The sequence below is a fragment of the Diceros bicornis genome, chromosome 31 (genome assembly GCF_020826845.1).
Source record: "Diceros bicornis minor isolate mBicDic1 chromosome 31, mDicBic1.mat.cur, whole genome shotgun sequence".
NCBI classification, from domain to species: domain Eukaryota; kingdom Metazoa; phylum Chordata; class Mammalia; order Perissodactyla; family Rhinocerotidae; genus Diceros; species Diceros bicornis.
Window position 1 is genome coordinate 8,178,143 of NC_080770.1, and position 17,374 is coordinate 8,195,516.

General features: G+C 53.6%; 3 protein-coding genes across 6 annotated transcripts in view; 2 read left to right on the forward strand and 1 right to left on the reverse strand.

The window, feature by feature from the left end:
* Positions 1–4,153, forward strand: part of MAJIN (membrane anchored junction protein) — a 26,255-nt gene extending 22,102 nt beyond the window's left edge. For both annotated transcript variants that reach the window (XM_058526478.1, XM_058526479.1), the window contains 3 exons: positions 2,460–2,532; positions 3,363–3,480; positions 4,088–4,153. In XM_058526478.1, coding sequence (XP_058382461.1) covers positions 2,460–2,532; positions 3,363–3,480; positions 4,088–4,133 — 237 coding nt within the window. In that variant the 3' untranslated portion in view covers positions 4,134–4,153. The remainder of the gene's footprint in view (positions 1–2,459; positions 2,533–3,362; positions 3,481–4,087) is intronic.
* GPHA2 (glycoprotein hormone subunit alpha 2) lies at positions 2,483–8,031 on the forward strand. 2 transcript variants are annotated; one of them, XM_058526482.1, is made up of 4 exons: positions 2,483–2,532; positions 7,157–7,259; positions 7,410–7,594; positions 7,707–8,031. In XM_058526482.1, the coding sequence occupies exons 2-4, from the start codon at positions 7,157–7,159 to the stop codon at positions 7,806–7,808; spliced, it is 390 nt and encodes a 129-aa protein (XP_058382465.1). In that variant the 5' UTR covers positions 2,483–2,532; the 3' UTR covers positions 7,809–8,031. The 2 variants fall into 2 exon arrangements, with proteins under 2 accessions (XP_058382465.1, XP_058382463.1); XM_058526480.1 differs by lacking the exon at positions 2,483–2,532 and adding an exon at positions 6,639–6,753.
* Positions 8,028–16,446, reverse strand: PPP2R5B (protein phosphatase 2 regulatory subunit B'beta). 2 transcript variants are annotated; one of them, XM_058526477.1, is made up of 14 exons: positions 16,369–16,446; positions 15,448–15,533; positions 14,462–14,658; positions 13,853–13,954; positions 13,600–13,692; positions 13,352–13,482; positions 11,726–11,785; positions 11,517–11,625; positions 10,989–11,042; positions 10,865–10,915; positions 10,628–10,747; positions 9,632–9,759; positions 9,263–9,364; positions 8,028–8,823 (listed from the first exon to the last, which is right to left on the reverse strand). In XM_058526477.1, the coding sequence occupies exons 3-14, from the start codon at positions 14,597–14,599 to the stop codon at positions 8,676–8,678; spliced, it is 1,236 nt and encodes a 411-aa protein (XP_058382460.1). In that variant the 5' UTR covers positions 14,600–14,658; positions 15,448–15,533; positions 16,369–16,446; the 3' UTR covers positions 8,028–8,675. The 2 variants fall into 2 exon arrangements, with proteins under 2 accessions (XP_058382460.1, XP_058382459.1); XM_058526476.1 differs by lacking the exon at positions 16,369–16,446 and having other exon boundaries at positions 15,448–15,899.
* Between the last annotated feature and the right edge of the window lie 928 nt (positions 16,447–17,374).

The following is a 17,374-nucleotide window of genomic DNA, read 5'->3' on the forward strand; positions in this document are numbered from 1 at the left end:
GGCAGGGGCAGGGTACAGGGCCCTGTTGTGCCGTTGCCAACTGGCCCACAGAGTGGTTTTAGGCAGATGGTTTCCCTCTTCTATACTCCCATCCTTCAGAGAGGGAAGAAAAAGAAATGAGAAAGTACAAGAAGAGTACATTAAGCTCTGAAGAACAAAGACACTTTATACAACCAAGATAATTACTATTAAAGGAACATTTCCCTCACTCTCTACCCTCCCTACCTTCCTATTATTAGTTTGACACATCATCTCCCTCAAGAACAGTACCCACAGTTTCTTACTCAACATAATTACCTTTTCAACCTGATACTGGGTTTAGAAAAAACTCTGAGCAAAAGAAATCCAAAAAGAACATGTTTATTGATTTTGACTCAAAGCCCAAAGCGGTCTCCATTGTAGACCCTGTTCCCAGAGAGGATTTCTCCTAAATTAAGTGATCACAGTGACTCTCAGTGTAAGTCACTCGAGCTGGAAAAATTGAATTTGCTCCTATGGTCCAACGCTTAATATTTTCTCTCCCCTTTGGGGGAAGTTAGGGTGTAGGATCACAGTGTGGATCGTGCGTGTCTGAACACGTGGGAGCCTGTGCGGTGAAAGCTTAAAAGAATACAACATGTATCTGAATAATGTCTCTGTTTAATAAGAGGTGTTTCGGGTGAATGAGAAGGAAGGGCAGACCCACTGCCTTTGTTACTTCAGGTCGCAGACCTAGAGATCCAGACTTTGGAAGGATAAAAAATGGGAGGGAGCAGACGAATGGTGCAGAAGTAAAACAGACTGCAGTGTGCATAGCCTTTTTTGCTACCTCTGCTTGAACTGCACTTCTATGCAGAGCTGGTCCTGAACATACAGAGGACAACCTTGCATCAGATTTTCAGGGTATTGTGTCCTGTTGAATGTCCCAGATGGAACTGTCAATATTATTTCAGGCTATAATGTTTTTCCTCTCTTACACTATTTGCCTGAGAAGACCTTTCTCAAGATTTCAGGAGAGCACAAAACTAAACTATCTTGTGAGGGGAATCTCCCCTGGTTCAGAAGTAGGCTTTACCTCTGCCCAAGGGCCTTTGCCCTTCCAGCCTTAGTGGATGCATTCATTAAGGCCAGTGCAACAGGATTTAAGCCCCAAACCATAGTTTCATTGAATTTGTAAAAATCATTTTCTCAAACTAGAAATCAGAGCTGGGCCCTCTAAATTCCATCTCTACTTTGTCTAGAAGAAGTAAGAGATGGTCCCCTTCCTCCCTAGAGGAAGAGTTCCCTTTCACTTTTATAGGAATATGCCTTAGGTGGCTGCCTATATGGTCTGAGATTTGAGGGTTTGTGGAAAAGCTTATCTCAGAAACATCAGCTTATCCTTAGGTTGGGGCTTCATCCTAACTTTCTTAGGGGCTTGCTATGCCTCTGCCTCCCAGACCCACCTTGACAGTCTGCGGCCCCTTGCTATAGAATTCTTCACCAGCAAGACAGCTCAAGGAACTCTCCAGAACTGCTGGGTAGTCAGGCTCTCAGGTTCTGCCTGGGTGAGAGGTATGTCCTGTTGGTAGAGATCCCCAAAGAAAATATATCCCCTCACAAGACAGTTTAGCTTTGTGCTTTCCTGAAATCTTGAGAAAGGTCTTCTCAGGCAAATGGTGTAAGAGAGAAAAAACATTATACAGTTTCTGACTATCAGGTTGTCCACTGGAAATGTTCTGGGCTTGGAACCAGGTTGTAGGACGTCCCCTTCAAAGTACGGAGGAAGTTCTGTAAAGGGGTAGCACAGGGAGAAATAATAAGATTGCCTTGTAGTATGCTGGCTGCTTATGCCGTAGTCATGTTTCCACTGTCCCAGCTCTAGCCAAGCTGATGATATTTACTCATTAATGGCACTCTGCCTTTGTACATCATGTCCCTATCTGGAATTCCCTGCTCTCTCTGACCATCTCCTCACCCCAATTATGACAAAATCCCATTCATCCATCAAGGCCCCATTGAAATAGCACCTCCCCTGTGAAGTCTTCGTTGACTAACTGCCACCCACTCTATTCATGTCCTCTTCAGCAACCTATAGACTTGTGGGGTAGTCATATCACGCTGTCTTATAATACTTAGTTTATATGTCAATTTTACCACTAGATTTTACATTTCTCCAAGGTAAAGTTAAGGTCCTCCTGATTTCTGAAACCTCAATATTCTGTCCTTATTAATAGTTGGCACTCACTAACATGGAATGGTGTATTAAACCTAGCTTGGTTTGTTTTCAGCTCTTAAATCTTATGATTTTAGAGGGGCAGTGGTTAGGAAGCTGAAATGGAAAAGGGACAGTCCTATAGAAGGAAATATAGAACTTGCCTGGGCAGTCAGAAGCCAGGCCCCAGCACTGATGTGAAATCAGTTCACCAGCAAATAGCATTCAGACCACCAAGCTGTGTAGGAGTAAAGCTGAAAACTTTTCTTGGTCCTCTTTTTGTCAGAACATGGAAAGAAAAACCCAGCAGGAGTGGCAGGAGGCTCCAGCATTTGATATCACTGACGTCCAGGACCAGGGTAGGTTCTGGAGAATTCATATTTATTCTCCTTTAATAATTATCTTGTCCCCTTTAGTTCTCAGATGAACAGAGCAGCACAGAGCTCTGAGTCTGCACCCTCAGTAGGTGAGGTGCCTTGCTCCCATGGAGGTGCCTGTTGGCCATCGTCTGGTCTGGGGTCCTCCCCTTGAGTAATAAAAGCCCCCCCAGCTCCCAAGAGGAGTGAAGGGAGGCAATGCATGTCCTTCCTATGCTTCTAATAGTGCAACTGATGTTTCCACTGTATCAAAACATTTTCATGTGGGGTGATAAGTTTTACAGAAAAGTTGGGAGGGATGTGTTTCACTTTTCTGTCTTGCTGGAGTACGATCTCTGGGAAGCTGTCTCTCTTCTTCCCTTCTGGGCATTAATGTTAGTTCATATTGAAGGTGCAGTAGATGCTCGGCAAGGGCAGAAAATGCATGTCGAGGTTGCCCTTCCAACTTGCTAATCTTTTACCCAGCATGAGGATGCGGTATGGACTGCAGTTATCACAGATGCAGGGATGTAAGCAAGTGAGTTCTTCAACAAGTTGTCATTCCATGTGAAGACACACCAGCCATGGTGGGTGGCTAGGACTTGAGCCATGTAAAAATCTCAGGGGCCTGACTTTGAAAATACTGCAGGGTCAGAATAGCATCTTACTGAGCTGAGATGAAATTAGGAAGATCAGAACAAACAATTCACCTGACTTCAAACAAATCCTGGTGTGAGGCTGCCCTTGGCTCATGCCGGGTGTCCTGCCTCCTGCTCACATGAAAGTAACCTACGGACTAATACCTTTTCCCTTCCTGAGTGTTTTCCTTGCAGATTCTACATGTGGAGACAGCCTAGCAGGGCAGATTATCCCACCATTGCAGCAAAACAATCCACCTCCACCTAAAGGACCCACAGAGCCAGGAACCAGTGGCTTCTTTGGGTTTCTAAGGTAGAACAGACTTTCTCCTGCTAGCAAACTGTGACCCGGAGTGGTCTAGCTCCAGAGTCCGCCTCATTGAGTCTCTCAGGGAAATTAGAGAAGAAAGCAGAGCACTGCATAATCTCTCTTTTGTCCAGGATAGTGATGGAAATGAGATTGAGCACAAGGGCCCTAACTGTGAATTTAATGAAGACTGTGTCTTGTTCATTTTCACACAACCCACCCCACCCCGATGTACCCAGCACTGGCCTGGTTCCATAAGTGCTGCCTAGACAGAGACTGTTCTTATTGTACTTGGGTCATTCAGATGATTTGTTACCAAATGCTTCCATTTCCCCTCTGAATCTAGGCTGTGTCTCCAGAGTCCTTTTGGCAGAGGACAGTTAGCAAATCTCTCTGTCTAGAGCTCAGCCATCCCATTGCAATTCTCCCTCTCCATTTCCCCCTCCTGAGTATAATCTAATTTGGGTACCTTTTCCAATGCTGTTCCAGACTTGAATTTCCACTCAGTGGTTCCCCAGAGCAAGAATGCCCTAGCTAATTGACCCCTAATGGGACCTGGGAGAAGGGAAGGGGACCTCTAGAGTCTCAACCTGCTCTGCTCTCCTTCCTGCAGCTTCCTCTTCCCATTTCGGTATCTCTTCAGGAAGAGCAGACAGTGAGCCTTCCAAATGCAGCAGTGGGATGAGTGTCCTCTCGCAGTGACTCCTCTCACTCCGTACTCTGCTTATGACATTCCAGTCATGGGGAATGAGGGCCCCAAACTCCCTGGTCCTCTTCTGGGTTTGTCCTGGCCTTTGCCCCGTTACAATGGAATGTTTTTTCAATTTAAAACACTAAGAAAAGAATGGAACTTTCTAAAATGCTCTAGTCTGAGAATTGTACTTCTCTGAGGGCCACTTTAGGTCTTTCATCTCCAGCACTTAGGATCCTAATGACAATAAATTATTTATGAAGAGTTATTGACTGAATTTAGTGAAGTAGAGAAAGTGAGAGAGAGCAAACTCTTCCTCAAGACAAGGGAAGCAATGCCTGAAACCTCCCCTGGGTCTACCTGGTTCTTGTTGACAGGATGCTTTGGGTGGGTGGGATCTATACCTGACCTCAAGCCTTAAACTCCTCTGCAGGGGGTTAGGGAATGGGGTCTTGCAAGACTCACTGTCCTGAGCCCTACTGACCCTCAAGAAATCATCCCTCCCCAATGCACCCAGTTTGGCCCCCAAGTACACCCTATCAGTAGATAAATACTTCGCACCCACCTGTCCCTCTGACTTTTGACAGTAATGCAGATTAGTTTATCAGATTAACTGGCAGTTAGTCCAGGTTAAGGCCTCTGGAGAAGACCAGGGCACCTGAGCTCTGTCTTCATGTAACACAAGGGCTGATCTGGGACGTACAGATTAGACTTGGGTTGTGCAGCCACAGAGGATCAAAATAATAGATGGGAATTTAGGAAAACTCATTTCAGCTCAGAACAAGGAAATCACTTTTTAAGTGTTAGAGGTGTCCAGGGCCGGCCCCGTGGCTTAGCGGTTAAGTGCGTGCGCTCCGCTGCTGGCGGCCCGGGTTCGGATCCCGGGCGCGCACCAACGCACTGCTTCTCCGGCCATGCTGAGGCCGCGTCCCACATACAGCAACTAGAAGGATGTGCAGCTATGACATACAACTATCTACTGGGGCTTTGGGGGAGAAAAAAATAAATAAATAAAATGTTTAAGTGTTAGAGATGTCCAGTATTAGAATGGGCCACAGTGTGAGGTAAGGAGCCCTCATCACCCTAGTCTTTAAATAGAGCTGATTATCTGTCAGGTGCTGGAAGGTTCACGTGATGAGTGGGAGAGCTGGGGCTGGACTGCAAAGGTCCTTGGAATCCCATTGTTTCACTGCCTTTACCTTGGGTGGGGAGAAGAGAAGAGGTGGGCTGCTGCTGTGGGAGGGCCTGGGACCTGAGGGGAGGGGGGCCAAAGGGGAGGCTGTCACGTGTGAGGACTGGAGGACTGGGACAAGTTGCATTTACAGCCTTTGCTCTCCTGTCCCAAACATGGCCTGTTTACAAAGCTGCTGAAAGGCACAACTCCACAATCTGGAGATCCTGAGTCCATTCTGAGTCTGACTAGTTTACAGTGAAGCCTTGGCAAAGTCGCTTCCCTCTCTGGTTCTTATTTTCTCATCTAGAAAATGAAGGGGTAGGATTTGATGAGCTCCCAAGTGCCTTCCAGATCTGCTAGTCTGTGCGGCTGGCTCTGCCTTTCTGAGCAGGTCAGTGAGGCATGGCCCTGGGATGTGGGGGCCAAATCACCACAGACTTCCTTCGGATCTCCACCCCGACCCAGCCCCTGCGGCTACTGCTGACTAGGGGTCTTTTTCCAACTTGCCACATTCTTGCCCTTGTAATTTAGTGTAATTTAGCACCATGTATGGATAGCAGGAGATTTTTGGGTTCCGAATCAGCCCTGACATTAACTTGCTGTGTGACCTTGAGTAACTTTCCTTCTCTGAGCCTTAGTTGCCTCACCTGTAAAACCAGAGCCAGAGCTAAACTAAACAATGGGATTTGCTGGGGTTGACAGCTTCAGTCTCTTCCAGGAGTCAGGTCCCTGTTACTCTAGGGACTAATGGGGCCCCCACGCTCAAGCTGACTCCCGGGATGAGAAGTCATCCACTTGACAGTGAAAGTGAAGCTCTGAAATGGACTTATAAACCCCCATTCCCTCCTGGCTCTGCCACCAAGCACATTTCAGGAGACGCCCACTGGTGTCATTTCCCTTGTCTATAGGAATCTCTTCCCCGACCCCTTTCCTCTGCAGTGGATAAAAGAGACAGGCAGAGTTGAGTTTAGTAGCTTTAAGATTGGGGTGGCAAGGCCCTGAACAGTGGAGTGTCCTGCCCAAGCCTGCACAGCAAAGGTGTGCCAGGTGGCCACAACTCAGTCCAGTCTCCAGCCCTCTCTTCCAGCTGCACACTAGCCGCCCAGTCCACCAGCTCCTGGACTTTTCTCCACACCTCACTTCCCCCAGCCCTGGACCTTGGGCAGCTCTGAGACAGAAGGGAAGCAGAAAGCAGCAGCTCTCTGAGGACCACACCTCAGAGAGGAGCTGGATCTCCCAGGTGGGATTGCTCTGAGGCCTCTGGCAGGGAGGCAGGCCTGAAAGCCGATCTCCAAGAGGGCGTGGCTCCAGAATGCTGGCAAATAAAAATCCGGAGAGCCAGCACCGTCTGGAGACCTGCAGTAGGCACGAGGACCCACTCAGCAAGCCACTGAGTTCCTGGGCCTTGGAAGTGGTAAGCCCCCTGAGGCAAGAGGAGCCCTGGGAGGGCCTCAGGACTGCCCACGAGGGTCCTGCAGGCCAAAATGGGGCAGGTGGAGGGAGGCAGATGTTTGTGCTCCAGATGGTGGGAGAAATTCCGGGGAAGAATCACTGCAGGGGGCTGACACGTCACATCCAGAGACAGCTGCTCACACTCACACCCATCCGGAGAGACACTCACAGGCAGACACACACGCACACACCCAAAGGCAGATTCCCAAAGGGAAAAGACAGCCTCACTCACAAGCTTGCTTCACTCCAGTCAGGAAGGCCAACCTAGCCCTGGCTCATTCACCTGGAGGCATGTGGTATTTAAAGAACTCCCCCTCCCACCTGCACACCCATCTAGAGACATCTATCTACCCACTGTGTTTCAGATGCCCATGGCGTCCCCCCAAACCTTGCTCCTCTGCCTGCTGGTCCTGGCGGTCACTGAAGGCCAGGGACAGCAGGCAGCCATCCCAGGCTGCTACTTGCACCGTAAGTAACCCTGGGAGCAGAGAGCTGGGTGGGACCCAAGAGCTGATGGACTGGACTGAGGGCCAGGTAGCCCCCTCCATGTGGTTCCGGCAGAAGAGCTGGGCGAGCCTTTGCAGAGGCACTGTCTACCACTCGCCTGTTTCCTTCTAGCCTTCAACGTGACAGTGCGAAGTGACCGCCAAGGCACCTGCCAGGGCTCCCATGTGGCACAGGCTTGTGTGGGCCACTGCGAGTCCAGTGCCTTCCCTTCCCGCCACTCTGTGCTGGTGGCCAGTGGCTATCGACACAACATCACCTCCGTCTCTCAGTGCTGCACCATCAGCGGCCTGAGGAAGGTGAGGGGGCCCAGCCCAATGGTGGTTCGTTGGGGACTGGGGGAGACAGAGAAGACGGGAATCTAAGATGGCCCAAGGAAGGGGGCTGGAACATGGACCCCCTCTCCCACAGGTGAAGGTGCAGCTGCAGTGTGGGGGGGACCGGAGGGAGGAGCTGGAGATCTTCACGGCCAGGGCCTGCCAGTGTGACATGTGTCGCCTTTCGCGCTACTAGCCCATCCTTTCCCCTCCTCCCTCTCCTTGGTCAGAGGTTTGAGTTGGAGTATATCTTGTCCATCCTGAGCCTCATTGAGGACAACAGCTCCAACCCTCTTAAGATTCTGTGATTGTCACCTCCTGAGAAGAGGGGCATTTCTGCCTCTGCCTGGCCTAACCTGCCTTTCATCATTTCACTGCCCTCTTTGTCCCTACCCCTAAATAAAGCAAGCAGTCCTCGAGTTTCTTTCTTTATTAAGTCTACCCCCAGCCAGGGGAAGGGGGACAGACCACGGTAACTGTGACCCCCTCCTTGCCCCAGGACATGGGGAATCTCTTCTGCCTGTGCCCTCATCCCTCCCCCTGCCCAATAAATAAAAAGGGAACAAGGAAGGACAGGGCAAGGGAAGGGAGGGAAGGAGGATGCCCCAGGCCCAGGACAGTGTCTGTATTGGGGGTGAGCTGGGAGAGAATAAATAGACCATGGATCCCATGGTGGAGTGAGGAAGGACCTCGCGCTGGCACGAGGTGGGGCGGGCGAGGGACTGAGTCCCCTTGCCCTGGGCCGAGAGCAGGGGGTGGGAACCTGCCTGCATTCTGGAGCCCAGCTTTGCGGGGCAGGGGCAGATCCCTGATGGCAGCTTCCTGGTCAAACTTGCCCTGGTCAAGTCCTGCCGCGAGGGCCTGAGAGTTCTGTTGCCAGGACCACCATTGCTTCTCCTCCTCTCCCCACAGTGAAAGCTGCCCGTGCTGGGCCAGGCAGGGAGCCCTCCGAGCCCCTCTGGCAAGGCCAGGGGTAGCTGTGTGTCTCTCTAGGCCCCTGGGCAAGAGAGGGGATGGAGGGACTGATAGCGCTGGGTGTAGCTCCTCCCCTTCTAGGGGAACTCTAGCTCTGACCCCCACTGGTGGCCACCTGGGGTGTAAGCCGCTGGAGGAGGACCTCTTTGGCCCCCTGGGTCCCCTGTAACCGGCGTAGCCGAAGCTCCTCCAGACCTTGCCACAGCTCCTGCCGCTCGCGGGCCTTCTGCTGCTCCCTAGGGAGAAAAGGTGAGGCAGCTGCCCTACCCAGGTCCCTGCCTACAGTGCAGCCTCCCTCCCCACCACCCCACCTGCAGAGGGCTTCTGTGGGAACCTTCCTCTTATGGGAGAGCACTGAGGAGAGACTGGCCCCAGCCTGCGGTCATGGAGCAGACAGACTAGCCTGCCTCTCTGAGGCCCGGCTGAAGGGTAGGAGGCTCCAGGCCTAGAGTTGGAAGCTCCATCCCTGGAAGAAGCCCTTGGGAGGATGATTGGAGGATGCATAGGGAGTCGGGCGTGGGTGGCCCAGCACTTGGCGGGAACATAGGGAGAGACCCTAAACATCTGATCAGATGGAATGTGGGGTTGTCCTCTTAGGTTCCCTCCAACCATGAGGAGCTAGTTCCTTCCTGCTGTTCTCCCCTCTCCCTCCATGCCCAGCCCCCCAACACTCACTGCTGCTTTTCCAGCTTGTAGGAGGCCGTGAGCTCATCAAACAGCTTTCCATTCATCTCCATGAAGGTCTTGAGCACATTGTAGATCAGAGATACGATGGTTCTTGGCAGGGTCAAGGGAGGGGGTGAGGAGATGAGAGCAACTTTAGTTTGGCCCCACCTCCCCTTCCAGCACTCTATCTATGTTGTTCCCCAAACACAGCGTGCAGCCCTAAACACCACAAGCACTGCCCTCTTCCTGCCCCTTTCACCGCCCCTCAGCCATCTTCAGACGCCTTTCCTGATCCTCTCCAGCTAGGAGTAACCCCAGGTCTGGACTGGCAGCCCTGAACTCAGCTTCTGTGGGTTAGGTCAAGGCCTGGGCACTCACTGATTCCAGTGCTCCTTGGAGACTTGGTAGAGGGTCCCAAACACAGCAGGCAGCACAGTGTGGCAGTTGTCCTCAATGAGGCTCAGGATATACTCATTGTTCCAGAAATACAGAGCCCGCTCTGCAACCTGGGCCAGTGAGATGGCAGAGTGAGCACCTGGCAGTGGCTTCCCCGTATATGCATGGCCTGGTATCCACACCCACCTCAAACCAAGGGTTCCCTGCCCTCCACACACCCCATCCTCGGGGCTCATCCAACCCAACAGAGGAAGCAATGTAGTGAGGAGAAAAGAGCACTGCCTTTAGAGTCCAATGCTCAGGGTTGAATCCTAGCTCCACTGCACACTGGCCACATGACCTTGGGCGAGGCATTTAACCTTTCAGCCTCAGTTTTCTCATCTGTAAAATGAGGCTAATAGTAGCTACCTCCCTAGCGCTGTTACAAGAATAAATGAGGTGTTTAATAAACTGAAGTACCAGAGTCACTGCGAGGAGGAATTGACTTCCACCGGGTTATGGCTCATAAGAATGGGAGATAGTTTGCACACACATGCAGGAAAACACCAGTTACAGCCAGCCTGATGATGTGGGGAAGCCTGACTGGCCCTGAAATGGCATTAGTGAAACTGAAGAAAAGGGAAGAAGTGAGAACAACCCATTCTGAAGCACATTTCAGTTTTCCTAATATGTTTACACTACACTCTATTCAGTCTTCATCACCACCCTGTGAGGAGCTCACTGTTGGCCCACTTTACAGATGAGGAAACTTAATCAGACTCAGAGTGATGCAGTGATTTGCCCAAGGCCCCTCAGCCAGTGGAAGGCAGATCTGAGGCTTGACCTAGGTATCCTGACCCTAAGTCCATCGTCTCCCCATTATCAGACCCAGGAAGGTCCGGAAGCAAAACTGAGGGCAGAGGGAGCTATGTTAGGTCAACTGGCCAACCTTCCTAGTCCATACCCCACCTCCCACCCTGACCCGTCCCCGCCCCATACCTGGAAATGGGGGCTAGACACACAGCGAGCCACCTGCTTGAAGAGGGGCTCCTGGATCTTCACGAACTGGGAGGGCTCAATGACATCAAGAATCTCTTCCATCTCCCCCAGAAACATCACCTGGGGGGTAGGACACGGGGCAGCAATTCCCATCTCCTCTGACACACACCTGACTGCCCTCCAGAAGCTGAGCCCTCCCACCCTCCCTCTGGTGGATGTCAAAGCCCTTCTTCATACCTCCTTTTGGGTGCAGGTTTTGGGCCAGTATTTGAGCAGCCCCCGGATCACCTGTGGGAGTTGAGGCAGGAAGGAGTCAGACCTGCAGGGCTGGGGGCCTGCCTTTCCCCCCAAAGGTACTCACGTGCTCTGTCAAGGTGGCATCCTTCTCCAGGAACTGTACCACACAATATGCCAACTGCAGCGGGAGAGAAAGAGGACTGGGGTCAGGAGGGGACCAGGACCAGGACAGGATGCCAGATGTTTGCTCCCTTACCGTGTCTACTCTGTCACTCACCAAGCATTTACTGACTACCTAGGGGGTACCAGGCACCATGCTTGGTGTGCAGGGACACGATGACGATCTCACATGGGAAGCATGCAGCAAACTAGGCCTTATACACGTTACAAAAGGTTCCATAATCGAAATCCGTATCACAATCTATGGGAATATGGAAGCAGGAGAATTTAATACTGCCAGGGCCAGGTCGAGAGGGAAGGGGCTGTCTGAGATCAGCCTTAAAGGGTCATGGGAATTCTCTAAGGAAGACAGATCAGAATTAGTAAAGAAAAAGAAGGTGAGAGAGGATCCCGTGAGTTCGTGACTTAGTGTGGCTGGACCCAGAGTGTCAGTCTGACCCAGATGGCTGCCCTGACTCCGCCTGGGCCTTACCTGGGCATGAAAGACAGACAGCGACTTGACGGAGTGCAGAGGAATCAGGACCCGAACCAGAAACTGCTTGTGCTCGGTCTTCAGGGGCAGTGCAAAGCCATTGATAATGCTGTGGAGGGGGCAGAAGAGAAGAGGAGGGCTCAGATGCCGGGGTCTCAGGCCTTCCTCCCCGAACCCTGATGCTCCAGCTGAGGCCCAGGGAGAGTCACCTTCCTAAGATCTCCAGCAGCTCAGCCACGCCATTGAAGTGCTCGAGTTCATAGATGAACCTTCGAGAGGAAGAGAAGGATGCAGAAGGACTCAGAGCAATTGGAGCAGGCCCAGCCTCCCTCTCAGCCATCCAGCCTGCCCACCCCCACCCTGCATGCTAATCCAACTCTCCCCCAACCCAGAGGCCATGCTCCCTTCTCAGTACCCCAAACCAAGTCCCACCGAGATCCATGCCCGCCTCTGAATTGCCCTTCTCAGCCCAGCCACCAGTGCTACTCCGGGTCCCAGCTCAAACCTCTCTTCTGTGAAGCAGTCTAACCTCTTCCTTCTCCAGACCCTAACCCTCATTACCTGGTCCCCATCCAGTCAGCAGGCACCTAGCCTGCGTCCTTCGCTCTTCATGCCAGTCAACCAAAAGAATGACAGACACTTAGAGCTATGTCTACTCTGTGCCATGTACTTCTTTTTTTTCTTTTGTGAGGAAGATCAGCCCTGAGCTAACATCCGTGCTAATCCTCCTCTTTTTGCTGAGGAAGACCGGCTCTGAGCTAACATCTATTGCCAATCCTCCTCCTTTTTGTCCCCCAAAGCCCCAGTAGATAGTTGTATGTCGTAGTTGCACATCCTTCTAGTTGCTGTATGTGGGACGCGGCCTCAGCATGGCCAGAGAAGCGGTGCGTCGGTGCGCGCCCGGGATCCGAACCCAGGCCGCCAGTAGCGGAGCGTGCGCACTTAACCACTAAGCCACGGGGCCGGCTCTGTGCCATGTACTTCTCAAAATTATTTTGGGAGGTAGGCCTTATTAGATCCATCACACATATGAAGAAATCAAGGCTCAGCAGTTCAATGAAACTTGCCCCAAAATTAATAAGCGGGGGCATCTAATGAACTCCAGGCTCCTGAAGGACAGGGATCACGTCTCACCTACTTTGTAGCTAACAGTGATAAGAGCTAACATTTCAGAGTCCCGGCCTCAGTGCACAAACTACATTGAGTGCTTTGGAGGCACTGCCTCATTTCATCTTGATGACTGACCCGGGGTTAGCATAACTATCATTCTCATTTTAGAGATGAGGAGCTAGGAGAGAGCTTCAGTAATTTGCCCAAGTTCACCCAAATATTTGAACCAAAGTCAAACACAAGCTGTCTAACTCCAGAGCCAGTCTCAACTACAAAGCCATGTGGGCCACTGATACCCAGTGGGCACTGGTGCTCAATATACATTTGCAGAAAGAATCTCTTTCTTTGGGTCCCTATGGCCCAGCACAATAAGGGTCAAAAGATTTAGATCCTAGGCCCCCTGGACTGACCTAGTCCCTGCAAACCACTTCATCACTCTCAGCCTCTATTTCCTCATCTGTAAAATGGAAATAAATACCCTTTCTCTGCTGACCTCCCTCATATATATATATATATATATATATATATATATATATATATATATATGTCAATATATATTATATGTCAACATATAATCAATGTTATGTAATACGTTGCCAAGAAAGAACTCAGAAAACCAGAGTTCCACAGGGTCCCCCAGCCCGAGAGCCTTTGCCTCAGTCTTCTCCCCCACAGCTCTCCCCCTCCCTCCACAGGTCTCAGCTGGGCAGGCAGCAGGCACCCACCGGAGGAAGATGTGGCTGCACTGTTTGCGGATGTAGGCCCGGAGCCCCAGGAACTTGCCATAGACCCGGTGTAGGATGGTCTTGAGGTACTCACGCTCCCGGGGGTCCTCGCTATCAAATAGCTCCAGGAGCTGTGGGACCCGGGGTCAGGGGTCAGGCAAGAGGCCAAGCCCAGGTTGCTTCCATCCTATCCCCATGCCCCTCCGTCCTGCCCCATGGCACCACCCAGCCTGGGCTCCCCACTTCACCATCAGGACAAACTTTTGATCCACATATCTCTTGGCCACGGAGGGCTGGAAGTCTGGGCTCTCCAAGAAACGCAGGAAAAACTCATATACCAACTGGGGGAGGGGATAGATGAAAAGGTGAGTTCAGGAACAGTCTCCCCCACTCACCCTGCCCGATGGCCCTCATCTGACAGTCCAGGACTTAAGGAGACCCTCTGCCCTCTCCTCGGACCTCTTCTGAAACTCAGATCCCTACCTTCCCCAGCCCTCATACCTGCAGATGTGGCCACGAAGGCTCAAGGTTGGGCTCGTCCTCTTCAGGGTCAAATTCAGGGTTCTCACTGGGTGGCAGGGTCCGGAAGATATTCACTGAGATCTGAGGGGCAGAGTCAGAGTTCTTTAAGGAAGAGCCCTTGAAGGCAGAAGCCAGGAGGTCCCTCATCCAAAGGTCTAACAGGCCTCAGCACCTGCCCCAGCAAGCAATCCATTCCTTGGCAATCACTACCTGAACACCTAGTTCATGGAAGCCCCGGGCCAGGGGTGGACGAGACACATCCCTGCCTCTATCAGGTGCAGTCCAGCAAGGTAGACAAGATGGAAAGCAGTAAGGTCTATGGACAGTCTAGGCAGCAAAGGGGGTATTTCTAGCTTGGGCACTGAGAGAGGCTTCATGGAAGATGCAGCACCTGAGCCAGAACATGGTGGTAAAGGACGTGGGGGGAGTGCACGCCAGGCCTCGGGAGAGCCCGAGCAAAAGTGCTGGCTGGGCCAGGCCCAGCCGAAGAGTGTGGTGTTTATTCTCCACACAGGGGCCCGCAGGCAGGTCAACAGGGTTCCTGTGCCCCCGAAGCCCTCCCCCAGAGGCCAAGTGCCAGGTGCTCACCATGCGGATGATGTCTGGGTAGACAGGCTCAATGAGGACCCCCCGGGTGCTCCCCACACACTCCACCAGCTCGTTGAGTGCCGCCCGCTTCACCTCCTTCCCCTTCAGGTCAGCCACACAATCCAAGAAGTCAAACATCACCCCACACTGGGCCAGCTTCCGGCTCAGCAGATCGTGCAGCTCAGAGGCCGGCACATCTGGGGAGGAAGGAGGGGACTGAGCCTGGGCCCCAGCTGCCACAGCTCTGGGCAGGGGCAGACTCTCCTAATCCCTGGGGCAGCCCCGCCTGTGCCCCCCTCCCCTGTACCCCCTTCCCCTACCCCATGCTCTTGTGCCATCCCCTACTCCTTGCAGAAAGCAAACAACTCCTGTCCCATCCTCCATTCCTACAGGGTAAAGGAGCTTCATCTCTTCTCCTAACCCAGGATGAGAGCATCATGGCCTGATTTTCAAGCAAAGTAACAGACCCTGGATGCCTGGGCTTTCCACAGGTGCCCAAAACAGCCACTGTCTCCCGCTCTTAGGTGGCACTCTGTTCTAAGAGCCAGAAGTGGGGAGAAGAGTCAGGGCCGAGGATGTCTAGGGTGCCCTCTGGCTCAGCCAGTCGGGCCTTGTGGTCCAGAGGTGGGGAGACTACACAGTGATCGCAGGGAGCCACGCTGAGCACCTACTCCAGAAGGTAGGGCTGCTAGTGGCCTACTGGAACCCAGGCTGTGGGCCCCACCCTTGGCCCTGTCTGCCCCCCACGGTGGCGCCACCTCCAGATGCCCCACCTCCAAGGATGACAGGCCAGTCAGGCCATGCGTCAGCAGAGAGGGCTAGAGGTCTGGGGTGTGGGGGTCAGCTCCGACGGTGGAGTCCCTCTTGTGGAAGGGGCCATCCAAACTCCCTCTGATCACAACTGACAGCTGCTTCTCACTACCTGCCGCAGCCTCACTGGCCCACTCTGGGACTCAGGTACCCTGGCAGCCAGCAGCCGGGCTCACCTTTGAGCAGGGGCAGTGGAGTGAGCTCTTGCTGGTTGCTCTGATAGCGGAACTGAGACGAGCTATGGGAGCGCCGGGGCCGGGCCCTGCGGAGGGAACGGCGGGAGAAGCCATCCACCTTGTCGGGTGGGGGCACAGGCGACAGCCCCGGGGAAGAGGGGCTGGTGGGGGTGCTCGCAGGGGGCAGCTTTGTCTCCATGGTGGCCAGGCAGTGGGTTGAGCCTTTAGAGCCCCTGGGGTTCCCTCTGGGCCTGGAGGATGCTGAGGGAGGCTGGGCTGACTAACTTGGGCCCATTGTGTGTGGGGGGCACAACCACAGTCCTGGGCCCCCCCCCAGGGCCTTTGGCAACTGCCCAGGCCTGGGGGGCAGGCAGGGTAGAGAGGAGGATGGCTCAGGCCTCAGGTCCTTCCTGGGGGTCCCGAAGAGTCCAGTTAGGGTTCCCACCCTGGCTCTTTTGAAAACGACGTCAGGGCAGAGAGGTTGACAAGAAAGAGACAGAGAGAGCCTGTCAGTTCTTTCAGGAAATACAATGTGTGGAGCTGCAACTGAGTGCTCAAGTCTTCTTTTCCCTTCTACCCTTGCCTAGACCCTAAATAGTGGTGCAGCGCCCTCCGTAGGGGACATGTCTCTCCCTTCTCCCAGATGGAAAGGCCCCAGACTCCAAAACAACCCCTCTGGGAATAGGGCCGATCCCCCAATCCAGCCCCTACCTAGAATGGGGCCCTGTTCCTCATCTCTGGCCCCTAACAGAATGGGGCCCCATTCCTGCTCCACTAATCCAGGCCACCAGGGACTTCCCCCAAAATGGGGGCCCTATCCCCATGCCACCCCCATCTTAGAACCCGGTGCCCTCTCCCACTTCAGCTCCTCCTTCCTCGCCCCCCAAATCTCATCTGCTCCCCAGGGTGGGGGACACTCACTTCTCAGAAGCCCAGACTTTGGTCCCCGACCCCTAGGGGCTGCTGGTGGGGAAGGGGGCGGCGGTTCAGGGCTCCTTCGCAGCTGTTCCGCTCGGGGCGCTGGCACTGGGCGGCGGCGCTCCTGGGTTCTCTCTCGGGCTCTGGGGGGGGCGGAGCATGCCCCCAGCTCAGCCCTGGGTCGGGCGCGGGCACCCGGCGGGCTCTGGGCTGGCGGGCAGCGCGCGGACCTCTCCTCAAGTCCTGGGACCCGACCTGGCGCAGCGCGGCGCTGCAGGAGCCCCAGCTCTGTGCGCACCGGCACCCGCCGCCCAGCTGCTCAGGATGACATCAAGTCACCTCCCCCCGCCGGGCCTGCACCTCCCCGCGGGCTGGGAAGGGGGGGCTGCGTCAGGAAGTTCCTGGGGCCGCTGGGAGATGTAGTCCCCGCACCACTTAAAGGGGGCCTTGAAACCAAAGGGTAAGCCCCACGGGTGCCCGGGGACAAGGCTGAAGCAGAGTGGGATGGAGTCCAACTGGGGCTGGGCTCCTGGGTTCTAGAAAGGAGACTGCATGGGGAGAGAGGAGGACCCAGGAGTCTGCACCAGGAAGCTGGGGTGATGCCAGGACACTGGCAGGAAAGAGGCCCAATCCTATGCCAGGTTCAAAGATTTGGCCTGCCCCATCCGTGCCCCAGGCATTCCAACCCATGGGAACCCCACCCTCACCCCAGAATAGCTGGACACTTCAGAATCCCCTTGGAAACCCGCACTGGACTGGTTAATAGTCTGCAGTGAGCCAATGCCTGCTGGAAGGGGTGTGGTACACCCAAGGCTGCTGGGAAATGCAGTCCATCCTCAGGCCTGCAGTCCCCCTCCCATCCCTTGCTGTCTATGGTTACATCATGGTCTGGGGTTTAAAGGGCCAGCCTTGGAGTGGTGAAGCGTCAGAGCGGGAGGTGCTCCCTGGTGCTGCCACCCCACCCCAGGCAAGCTGGCCTCCCTGGATGGACCTCCCAGCCCCTCTGGGC